Here is a 12,613-nt window from a genome sequence, read left to right as displayed (position 1 = left end):
GGATATATGAGCATTTGAAGAAAACGCAAGGTGGTCCTAAAGTAGAAAATAGTTCCACCTGACATGATTTTGCACCCCGCCCATCTTGACGTTATTTTAATTGACTCGCTCAAGGGCTTGGTCTGAGAAACACAAGACAATCTGTCAGAGGACAAGTGGAAGTGAGGGAACCTAAGTAGACAAGGACTAATTAGGGAATGGGTAACAGGTGAGATGGGCATGAAGACCAGGTGAAGGTAATGAGGGACTAACGAGGGAGGGATCAGAGGCAGGTGAAGGGAGTTGGACTGACGAGATGGGAAGCAGGATCTGGAATGACATGATAGTTAGTGACCGGATGGAAACAACTAATACAAAAAGGAAGGCGTGGAGCTAAACTGTTACAGCGGGCTAAACAATATCTTAAAAACTTAAATTAACACATATTTTGAATCTGTTTCCCGTCCCCAGATCCTCCCATCCTGGATCCGGTGTTCCAGGACACGCGCTCCAGGAACTATCAGCTGGTGACCCTGAGGTGCACCGTGGTGCGGTCCAACCCGCCGCGCCTCACCGACATCCGCTGGTTCTGGAACGGCGAGCCCATCCGCATGCCCGTGCCCGACCTGAAGGAGACGCCCGAGCGCAAGTTCAAGCTGGAGCCCACCAACAACGGCTCGTACGAGTGCCGAGTCAGCAACAGCGCGGGGACGTCGACGTGCACCTTCAACGTCTCTGGTGAGAGGACCGGGCTTTATTGTTATTATTATATTTACCTTCGCATTGAAAATTTATATTCGCATAAGTCGAAAAGTATTAAACCGAATCGCATGAAATTTAGTGGGATGATTGGTTATTATCCAGGGACCATTTGATTAGATTTTGGCATCGATCGGGTCAAAGGTCAAGGTCAAGGTCGTGAAAAGGTCAACATCTTCTTTTTACCATAGCACGGTCAATTTATATCCAATTGGCATGCAACTAATGCCAAAATGTTCATAATTCAATGCCCAATCTTGTGATATGCGAAGGTATGTGCTCTACCGAGTGCCCATTCTAATTATTATTGTTATTATTATTATTCATCCATTCATCAAACGTGTCGTCATTTGTTGTCGCTCTCTCTCGGCTCACAGCGCAACCGTACAACGCAGAGTTCTACTTCGACACGCCCAACCCGGTGAGGATCCTGAAAGGAAACAACTACTCCTACAACCTGCAGTGGACGCAGAAAGACCCCGAGGCCACGGACCGCATCATCGGCTACTGGGTCAACGTCCGAAACGTACGCTGGTGCTGCACACACACACACACACACACACGGTACGCTGGTGCTGCCCGGCGACGAGAAGTAATGCCTTCCACACACACACACACTGGTGCTGCCCGGCGACGAGAAGTAATGCCTTCCACACACACACACACACACACACACACACACACACACACACTGGTGCTGCCCGGCGACGAGAAGTAATGCCTTCCACACACACACACACATACACCCGCCACAGCTGCACATTGCACACGTGTATGCACACACACACACACACACATACATAACCGCGGCACAGCTGCACATTGCACACACACACTTTCATGTCCTGTACTTGATCTCAGCAGCAGGTGGAGGTGTGTGTGCTCAGTAAACACGGGAAGTGTGAAGTCAATCAATGGAGAGCTGCACTGAATTACTACAATGTCACAGCCTCTCGCCTCCTCTCCTCTCTCTCCTCTCCTCTCCGCTCGCTCCCCATCTCCTTTCCTCTCCTCTCTCTCCCCTTCTCTCCTCTCCTCTCTGCTCTCTCCCCTTCTCTCCTTTCCTCTAATCTATTCTCCTTTCCTCTCTTCTCTTCTCCTCTCCTCTCCTCTCATATATTCTCATTTCCTCTCTTCATCTCTTCTCTCTTGTCCTCTCCTCATCTCCCCTCTCCCCTCCCCATCTCTCTTCTCCCCTCCTCTCCTTTCCTCTCCTCTCATATATTCTCATTTCATCTCTCCTCTCTTGTCCTCTCCTCTCCTCTCCCCTCCCCATCTCTCTTCTCCTTTCCTCTCCTCTCATATATTCTCATTTCATCTCTCCTCTCTTGTCCTCTCCCCTCCCCATCTCTCATATATTCTCATTTCCTCTCCTCTCTTGCCCTCTCCTCCCCTCTCCCCTTGCCATCTCTCCCCTCCCCTCCTCTCCTTTCCTCTCCTCTCCTCTCGCCATTCTCTTTGTTGTGCTCATACTGTTGTTTCTTTACCTGTTTCTCCTGAACAGCAGCCCATGTTCTTTAGGTATCAGATCTCTCTGATGTTGCCGTGCATTTAATAAATATAAAGGAACATCACGTTTGAACCTCGGTGTGTCGCGGTAAACAAAGTCCTCTGAGCTCAGACTTCTCCCTGATGATGCACCCGGTGGAAGGAAACAGAAAGAGAATATTCGCACCGCAGTTCCTTTTTTTCCGTGATTATAATTATAAAATGTTGTTTATCCAATTGCCCGATATGATAAATACGTTCGCGGAGATTCTCAGATTCATTTGAAATCCGCCGCTGAGACCTCGTATCCTTCTCACATCTTTATATCGTCTCCTCTCTTCTTCTTCTTCTCGGCTCCTTCTCACGAGGAGACATCAGTCACAACAACGAGGCCTTCAGTCAATTCAGATTTTATTTTGTTTTATTTTCAAATGATTGACTTGACATAGAAGTGACCTGTGAGGGGCGTTTGAGTCCTGCAGTCACACACTCCACTCAACTCTTTAACCTTTGACCTCACAACACACATGTCTGGCCATAAGTCATGAGTACACGTGCTAATTATGACAATTTCACTCAAATGTCTAATATTTGGGTCTGACGGGGGCTTTTTACTCAATAATTCAGTCTTTATTTGACACACAAACAATCTGGAGAGAGGAGATCTGCTCTGAGGACATTATGTGTGATTGTGCTTTTTTCTGTGTGTGTGTGGGGGGGTGCATGTGAGTCTGTGTATTTGTGCGTGTGTGTGTGTGTGTGCATCTCTGTGTTGGTCTATGTGTGTGTGTGCGTGTGTGTATTTGTCTGTGTGTTTTTGTGTGTGTGCGTATGTGTATGTTTGTCTGTGTTTTTGTGTGTTGTGTGTGTTTTCGTGCGTGCGTTTGTATGTGTGTGTGTGTGTGCGTGTGACACAATGAAACAGGGGAACAGGCTCCACCAGCTTGCCTCTGTGTGGATGAATGGGTAACTCCTCCTCCTCCTCCTCCTCCTCCTCCTCCTTTAAAATTCGGCTGCTTCCCTCATGAACCACAAGGACAGAAAATGAGCAGCGGCCTTCCACAGATGCACATTTGGTTGCACGCCTTAGTTCTCTGAACACTTTCCTCTCCCTCTCTCCTGCTCCCTCTCTCCTGCTCCCTCTCTCCTCTTCCTCTCTCCTGCTCCCTCTCTCCTGCTCCCTCTCTCCTCTTCCTCTCTCCTGCTCCCTCTCTTTTTGTATCATTCACACACACACAACATCTCGCCCGTTTCTTCGTCTTTCTTTGCCCTCTCTAAGTTCTCCTTCTCTCTCTTTGTGCTCATCCCTCTCTCCTCCCCCTCTTCCCCCTCACTCCTCTCACTTATTGCCACTCTGAGTAATTGTGTTATAAGTGCAGACTTAATGGCATTTAAAGCCGGGTGAACCGTGGCTGATAAATAGCCGCCGTGAGTTCTAATGCTGACAGCGTTCAAATAATGAATTGCAATAAGCAGCCGTTTAAGACTTCTTAATTGTTCAACTTTCATTTAATTTCAAGTTGTTTTTTTAACCCGCATATGTTTACAAATGCATTACAGAGCAGCGTAATCAAAGTATCCTCGAGGAAAAAGCAAAAGGTGAGAGCGAAAGAGAGAAACGCGATACATATTAAAGACAAACGGTGAATCTCGGCGGACCTCTCGACTATTAAATAGAGTATGAGAACATTCAAATGTAAGAGCAATCTCCATTTAACAACCCATCTATTTCTCTCTCTCTCTCTCTCCGGCTCATCCTCTTAACGTCTTGATGCCATCTTTTTTAACACACACACACACACACACAGCCTGTGATGTGGTGGAGGGTCTCGGGAGAGACGTGCAGACGCAGGAGGAGAATAAAAAGATGCGCATCGCTTCACGTCGTAGACGCTCGATGCATGAAGTCTCTCCATGTCGCTGTTTTATTCCTGTGTAAAAAGAGTGTGTTCATAATGTGTATCCAACGCATTTGTATTCACCTCCAGTATGTGTCGAGCATATGTTAATGTGTGTGTGTGTGTGTGACAGGCTACATGATTGGCTCCATGACTCATTGCCAGGCTGTGAAATCCCCATTAACGCCTCTTCATTTAGTGTTTCCTTCTCCCCGCAGGGGGTTTCCCCGTGTAGGAATTAACAAGGCTGGCAGCATGGGCGCCTCCTTTTGTTTCATCAAGCTTCTCCTCACACACACACACCCCCCTTTTCTTCAACTCCCTCCCCAACTTCTAACCCTGTAACGGTTTCTTAAACAAGAACTTTTTCCGATTCACGGGAGATAATTAGCGCGCGGTGATTTGAACCCTTTTACGGGTATTTGCTCAGCCTTTCTCGTTGCTCATTTTTTACAACTTTTCTTTTTGACAACCTTTTTCTTTTCTCTCCCCGTCGCCGGAGGTCGTCTGTGTGTTTTAGAGTCGCACCTTATTTATTCATGCGGTGCACCCGTCTCACGCATATGCATTCATGCATTCTGCTCTATAACACAAGGCCTTTCCTCGAAGGTCGTGCGTATGGGGACGAGGGAATTTTTAAGTATAACCGGTCCCAGAATATAGAAAATATGTAAACATCAGAGAAAAAACAGCTATCAGGGTTTTTTTTCACTGTCAAACATATAAGAAATATCAACTTTTTTATATATTTAAAGGGCTATTTAGGTAGTCAACAAACAAACATAAAGTACCTCACACTTAAACTTGGGAAACAATATTAATTCTAATAATTTTCTGGAGGTTTTAATTGCTGGGGTCAAATTGACCCCGAGGGTTTAACTGTCATGCTGCTTGTGCGGTCCTTGTTTTTGTTTTTTTCACTTACATTTTTTTATTTGTTGAGTGATATAAACATAAAACAAGTACAAAAATGTCAGACATAAACATATATATACACCCATATACATAACCCTACACCCATACACATATACACACACATACATATACACACACATACATACACACACATACTGTATATACACACACACGGTCCTTGTTGACCTCAGAAAAACAACTGTAGAAATGACTGTGTGTGTGTGTGTGTGTTTGGGTTCAGACTGACTTTTTTTTCTTCTCTTTTTTTAATGTATTTTTTTTACTTGGAAATATTGACAGGTACAAAACACATTCAACTTTAACCGATATGTCCGTTGTATTTTAAAATCTTTTTGTTGACATGCAAACAGATAACAAACTGGTTCACCCACCTAGAGGATACAGGAAAATAAATACATTTAAAAAATAGATACAAAGAGGTTTTTATTTCTTCTCTTCTTCCTCATGCATGTACGGTTATGAAGCAGATTAATATGTGTTTGCATCCATGCGTCCTTGGAGCCTCGCTGGGGGTCTTTTTCACCCATAATCACATCTTTCCTTTCGCTTTGCGTGCAATCTCACCGACTCTAAAACTCACCTTGTCTAATGACCCCCCCCCCTACACAATTTATTTAACAATTCTATGCATAAAAAAAAAAGGTTTTACATCATAATTTTGAGCGTAATTAATACCCAGAGCGTGGCCTTGGTGAATGCTGGTCATTCCCTACAATGTACTGCATTTTAAATGATTGGCTCCGCGTGCAGCACATCATGTCCTCACACTCCGATCAGAGACCGACCGCGTCACGCTGACTTCAGGAGGCGTCTGGGTTTCTTTTATTCCCGAATCTCTCACCGCTTCTACCGTTTGTATTCTTTCTTTTTTTTTTCTTCTTCTTCTTACACCTTTCCTCCTCCCGTCTTTCCACCACGCCGCCGTATCGACCGCCCGTCGGCCCGCAGCCACGGCGATGTGCGTTTAGTTCATCACTGAAGTGGTGTGACAGTCAGCTGACCTGAAGCTTCAGGTCTTATAGCTACAGGTTCTCTCTGTGCTGCTACAGACACACACAGACACACACACACACACACACCCGCACAAACACACACCCGCACACAAACACCCGCACAAACACACCCACACACACACCCGCACACACACACACCCGCACAAACACACACCCGCACAAACACACGCACACACACACACACACACCGCACACACACACCCGCACAAACACACACGCACACACACACACACACACCCGCACACACACACACACCCGCACACACACCCACACACACACACGCACACACACACACACACACCCGCACAAACACACACCCGCACACACACACGCACAAACACACACACACACTCCTCTGCAAACACACATCCCCATTATCATATATATGAGAAATTAAAAAATATTCATGATGAATTAGAGTTGAACATTAAATCAAATGTATGAATAATTGATGTACATAACCAACCCCACTATGCATATATATATATATATACAGTATATATTGTTTATTCACACACAGAGAGCACACAGGCTGATGCAAGCGTCGGTACTCGACACAGTGCACACATGACTTGTTGACGTACGCACACCCACCGTCAGGGAAGTGTGGATCAGACCCAAAAGGTCCATTAATACGAGGATAATAGAAACATTCACGAGTTTGAAGAGGCCGCTGACACTCTGTGGTTCTGTCTCGTGGCGGATCCTTTGCTCCCGCCCTCTTTTCACACTTCCTGTTCTGGTGTCCCTCTGTTGACCGGTGGAGACGCAGTTGAAAACACGGTACGCTCGAAATTATTGAAAGCGTGTGGCACAGACACCACACACACACACACACACACACACACACATGCATAGAAAGGCAAATGGACTCCCATGTCAGTCTATCAAGCGACCACCTTTCCGCCTCTTAAATGATGTCACTCACTCACTTCCTCACTCACTCCTGTCTCCTTCTGTTAGTCCTTTACTTACACTATACACGGCTTTCCCCGTCACTTAGGCACGCACACACACTTGTAAACACACACACACACACACACACATGTTGTCCTAGTAAGGCAGGCGGGGAGAGTCTGTAACCACAACCAGAGCAAGTGTGTGCATTGGTGTGTGTGTGTGTGTACGCAGACGCGGTCCACTCGTGTAGAATCACAATCTCCCTCATTCTGCTTCCATCTAAAGCTCCGAGTCCTCAGCACTCCTAACTTGTTTCTCTCCTATCTCTCACACACACACACACACACGCACACACACACGCTCACTATACATATTACATGAGCACGGCTCTTCTTTTCTGCTATATTTCACATCATTATGCATATGCTGTTCAAGCAGTGTGTAAATGTTTATATGGATGAATGTGTGTTAAAAAAAGGAGCAATACATTTTATTTTGAAGTTTGTACTGCCGTGCTAAATAGGAGACGCCGTATGATCGTGTGTGTGTGAGTTTATGTTTTCAGTCACGGTGGGAAACTGAGAACATATCTGAGCTCATGTCTGACGACGCAGAAGGATTCAGTATATATATATATACAGATATATATATATAGCATTACTGTATCCATGTTAACAATGGAAAAAGTTTTCCATGAATATATGAATGAATGAGGCCTTCCGAAGCTCCAATGACCAGATTCAGTAAGAAAATGAATAAAGGTAATAATAGTTTTATATTAATACTTCAGTTGCATCATCCAGTACTTTCCATTCAGTTTTCATTCCATTGATACAAATGGCCATTCTGTCTTTTTAATTATGCGAGGATGTATTTCAATAGGAGTGACGTGATGAGAGATACAGTAGTTAAGAACTGAAGTTAAGTCGTTTTTAGCTACTTGATGTGTGTGTGTGTGTGTGTGTGTACACAGTCTTTACATAACTATAATTGCTAATACTCTTCCACCTAAATTGTTATTTTTTCAAAATCTCCATTTTATCCACGACTACTATCCACTCAGTCCTTTAATGCAACGGTCACCGACCGGTTTCGAGACCCGGACCGGTTCCGGTTCTTATAGCTCGTGCGTTTGTTAGCTTTTTTTTCTTTCTTCATATTACGTGATCTCTTGAGTGTGTCACGTAATTCCTGACCTCGCGAGGAGCTCAGACACACACAAGAGAGTAACCGTTGCTTTTTCAAAATAAAATATTTTTCCGACTTTGATATTAAAAAATGTATTCACTTTATCTGTGACCGGTACCCGGGGGTTGGGTACCGCTGCTTTAATGGAACTCTTCTCTCTGGACTACGAGGTACCCGACGACCAGTAGGATCATTCAGTTGATGCAATTCTAGATCGACCAAACTTTTTCTAGATCACTCCAACTACAGGACAAGCAAACAGGACCTCTGTGTGCAGGCCACGCCCCCTAATGCAGAAGTGTTGTGGGAGGAGTTTGCTGGGAAAAGGAACATTTAGTCATTTAGCTAACGCTTTTATCCAAAGAAACTTATCATCATACAGCGAAGACACAGCTACAGGGAGCAGTTCAGGGTTACGTGTCTTGCTCAAGGGGATTGAACCGCCAACCCCCTGATCGAGAGGCAAACCTGCGAACCGACCCACATATGGTAGTTGACGAGCTTATGGGAAGATCTTTGGAACATTTAAGGAATGTGGTTTATGTTAGGATTGGTTGGTTTGAGGATTAAATTGATCCGATCGTTTTGCCTGCATTGAAGGGTACAACCAAAAGTTGGAGAAACTAGTGAAAGAAGATGTATCAGACATTATCGAGCAGCCTGGTGAGGAAGGAAGGATTTGATTCCGAGTGTACAGGGATCAGGCTGTGGCCGCCTGCCATGTGGGACCGGCACAATAATTGGGAGTCATACCGAAATTCGTCGCAGGCCTCGGCGGACGTCACCGCGGCCTCGTCGGTGGATAAAGATCAGCTCGGTGGAGCCGAGTGTGACTTCCCAGATACAATGGGAATAGCACACCTCGACGTGAGTGCCACGAGACGGAAAAAGGAGGAAAAAAAGCATATTTCATCGAGGTGATGTCAGAGCACACAGGACTGAAGCAATTATCGGGAAGCGGTGGGACGCATCGGTCCCTCCATGACGAGCCGGACTCAGAGTATCGAGCGCAGAACGTCGAGCACGCACATGTGAGCCGTATATACACATTTTCATTTGCTTTTTGCATATCGCACAAAATTTCAACGGACACATTTTTTTCCATGTTATGATGCTTTTGCTCTTGGCCAATATTTACGTCAATCAGCTTTTGTATTGAACCGTCACTGGGAGGGCTCTGTGCTGTAGACACACACACACACACACACACACTCGTCTGCTCCATGCATTAGCTGATAATGGCATGCTGTGGGTGTACTAAGGTGTTCTGCTGGAGTGGCTGACCTAATGCATTAGATTGAGCTCACTGTCGGGTCTTTAAGTAGCAGGAATCAGAGGCAGATACACAGCTAATGGATCCTTCTCTGCGTGGGTGGAATAACAAAGCAATAGCTCTATTAAAGAATTGTGCTAACTAACATTTTTAAAATAAGTTCATATAATGCACAGCCATTTACATTTATTTCAAAGTTGCTTTGTCATAAATTCAGTGGGTTGCACAGTGAAATAAATAGTTCTTACATTTCTACAATTACAATAATATTTGAGTTTGTGTTGCGGGAGCAAAGATCTGATGGCAATGACTCGGCTTCCGAGTACAAAGTTATGAGCACAATGACAGCGGACACTAGCTCTGTGTTGAGACGAACACGGCCTATAATGTGCTTTCCTTTGAGGGGTTTCCTGAAAAGAGATGGAGGAATAATGATTCTATTGACAGCTGTGTAGCTTTGGATAAAAGATGAGATTGGGAATTCATGCAGTCCAAGAAAGGTAGAACCCAAGTCCTGAGGCGGACCGGCTATACGCCCAGAACTATGCCAAGGAGGAATGACATGAATAAAAACGTGAACAAAGTAAATCGATGATATAGTGCTTATTAGGCTGCGAGTAAATCTATTAATGATGTATATATGTATATGAATATATGTATATGAACATGACATGAGGAATTGTATATATATACTGAAGATATATATATTTATATACATATATATAGTCATATATATATACAAGGACACGTATTTATGTATATATATATATATGTATATGAGTATATATACATATATGTATATATACAGTATATATATATACAGTATACACATATATATTTATATATATACAACAACAATATATTAAATACAATACAATACGAGGACACGTATGTATATATACAGGACTGTCTCAGAAAATTAGAATATTGTGATAAAGTTCTTTATTTTCTGTAATGCAATTAAAAAAACAAAAATGTCATGCATTCTGGATTCATTACAAATCAACTGAAATATTGCAAGCCTTTTATTCTTTTAATATTGCTGATTATGGCTTACAGCTTAAGAAAACTCTAAAATCCTATCTCATAAAATTTGAATATTTCCTCAGACCAAGTAAAAAAAAAGATTTATAACAGCAAAACAAAATCAAACATTTGAAAATGTGTTTCCAGGTGTTTCGAGTTAATTAGACGATTCAAGTGATTTGTTTAATACCCTACTAGTATACTTTTCATGATATTCTAATATTTAGAAATAGGATATTTGAGTTTTCTTAAGCTGTAAGCCATAATCAGCTATATTAAAAGAATAAAAGGCTTGCAATATTTCAGTTGATTTGTAATGAATCCAGAATGCATGACATTTTTGTTTTTTTAATTGCATTACAGAAAAATAAGAACTTTATCACAAAAACTCACCATATATTAATTTTTCTAGACAGTCCTGTATATTCTAATTTTCTGAGACAGTCCTGTATATATCTCCAGTATATATATTCAATTCCTCATGTCATGTTCCCTGCCTTTGTGTGCCGATCCAGAACAAGCAGAACGTTCTGTCGAAGCAGATCGACCTGAAGGGCAAGGAGCCGGAGAAAGGCGTGCTGATCTCCCACGCCATATCGGACCTGAAGATCCCCCTGGCCTACGAGGTCCGACTGGCCCCCATCACCACCTACAGCATCGGGGACTACGCCAGCCGTGTCATCCAGTACTCGGAACGTGAGTCTCAAACATCTCAGGACATTGTACACAAAGACATGTCTACGTGGAGGATGGTGCACACCTGAGTGTCTCTCCATCATTTGTCTTACAGCCTACACGTATCCACGGCCCTCAGGTGAGACTTCTCTCTTCTCTACCATCCTCAACATTTCTATTGTGTCATGTGACCCGATGGATGATGGGGGGGGGGGAGGTTTGAGCTACTTGCAGCTTGTACACTGCGAGCCAATGTCAGCACCTCGGCCTTCATTACATCTTATTGCTCTCAATGAGGGGGGGGGGGGATGCAAGCGATGGCCGGGAGCCGGTCCATGACATTTTAAAAATCACATCATCGAAGAGTAGTCATATTTTGAGGATATGAAACTCGGTTAATCAAATGGAATTGGTTTTGAGGTTTATGGGCAAATATTTGAAAGTCACATTGGGAAACTGTGTCGAAGCCGTTACACTGATTTCTTTTTATCGATATCACATCCATGGGGGTAAATTATAACCATGCTACTGCCCATCGATCAAATCATACTGTTGATCATGTTGACTTTTTGCTAAAATGACCATGATGACGATGATGCAATGATGACGTCAGGGGGCGTTACCTATTTTTCAACCGCATATAAACCGCAAAGCGAGGTTTATATGGTTAATAAAAGTTTAACTTATGTTTCTGTTGCGTTGATTTTACCGACCGCCTACAAACTATATTAATACTAATTCTACCATCAATACATATCGCCTTCATTAACTATGTGCCTCCTTTCTCTCTCTCCGTTAGCCTCCTCTCTCCTCTAAACGCCCTCTCTCTCCGTTCCTCTCGTCTTAAGTCAACTCTGTGCATCTTGTCTATTTCCTTCATTAAGAGACGCGCTGCACTTTCTTTTCCTGGCAGTATTCTCCGTCGGCTCCGCCAGGGCGAGGCCATTAAAGCGACACCAGATTGAAACCGACCGCGAGAAAAGACAACAGTGCAAATTGAAAAGGAGCGCATGTAGCGGAGCAGGGTGTGAATAGTAATGGATTCTCTCCCTTAAAACCACCAAGCGCACACGCAACATCCTCACGGGTGGGCCATACGCATCAGTGTGTGAGTGTCTGGGCTCATAGAGAAAAGCCTTCTGTCTAGCTTAACCCTCCTGGGGTCAGGGGTCATTTTCTCGATTTTACATCATTTCTTAAATTCACCTTTTTTTTTAACCCTCCTGTTACCTGTCGGGTCAATTTGACCCCATTCAATGTTTAATGTCGCTGTTCTTTGGGGTCAATTTGACCCCAGGCTGTTTTTTACTGTCAAACATATAAGAAATATCAACTTTTTTATATATTTAAATGGCTATTTAGGTCATCAACAAACAAACATAAAGTACCTCACACTTAAACTTGGGAAACAATATTAATTCTAATAATTTTCTGGAGGTTTTAATTGCTGAGGTCAAATTGACCCCGAGGGTAAAATA

General features: G+C 43.6%; 1 protein-coding gene across 1 annotated transcript in view; it reads left to right on the top strand.

The window, feature by feature from the left end:
- Nucleotides 1-12,613, top strand: part of LOC130192352 (MAM domain-containing glycosylphosphatidylinositol anchor protein 1) — a 198,739-nt gene that overhangs the window by 151,912 nt on the left and 34,214 nt on the right. The window contains exons 10-13 of the mRNA XM_056412270.1: nucleotides 451-717; nucleotides 1,116-1,264; nucleotides 10,976-11,156; nucleotides 11,251-11,274. Coding sequence (XP_056268245.1) covers nucleotides 451-717; nucleotides 1,116-1,264; nucleotides 10,976-11,156; nucleotides 11,251-11,274 — 621 coding nt within the window. The remainder of the gene's footprint in view (nucleotides 1-450; nucleotides 718-1,115; nucleotides 1,265-10,975; nucleotides 11,157-11,250; nucleotides 11,275-12,613) is intronic.

This window comes from Pseudoliparis swirei, chromosome 4 (assembly GCF_029220125.1).
Source record: "Pseudoliparis swirei isolate HS2019 ecotype Mariana Trench chromosome 4, NWPU_hadal_v1, whole genome shotgun sequence".
Taxonomy (NCBI): domain Eukaryota; kingdom Metazoa; phylum Chordata; class Actinopteri; order Perciformes; family Liparidae; genus Pseudoliparis; species Pseudoliparis swirei.
Note: the sequence above shows the minus strand (reverse complement) of the source record. Positions and strands in the feature narration are given on the sequence as shown.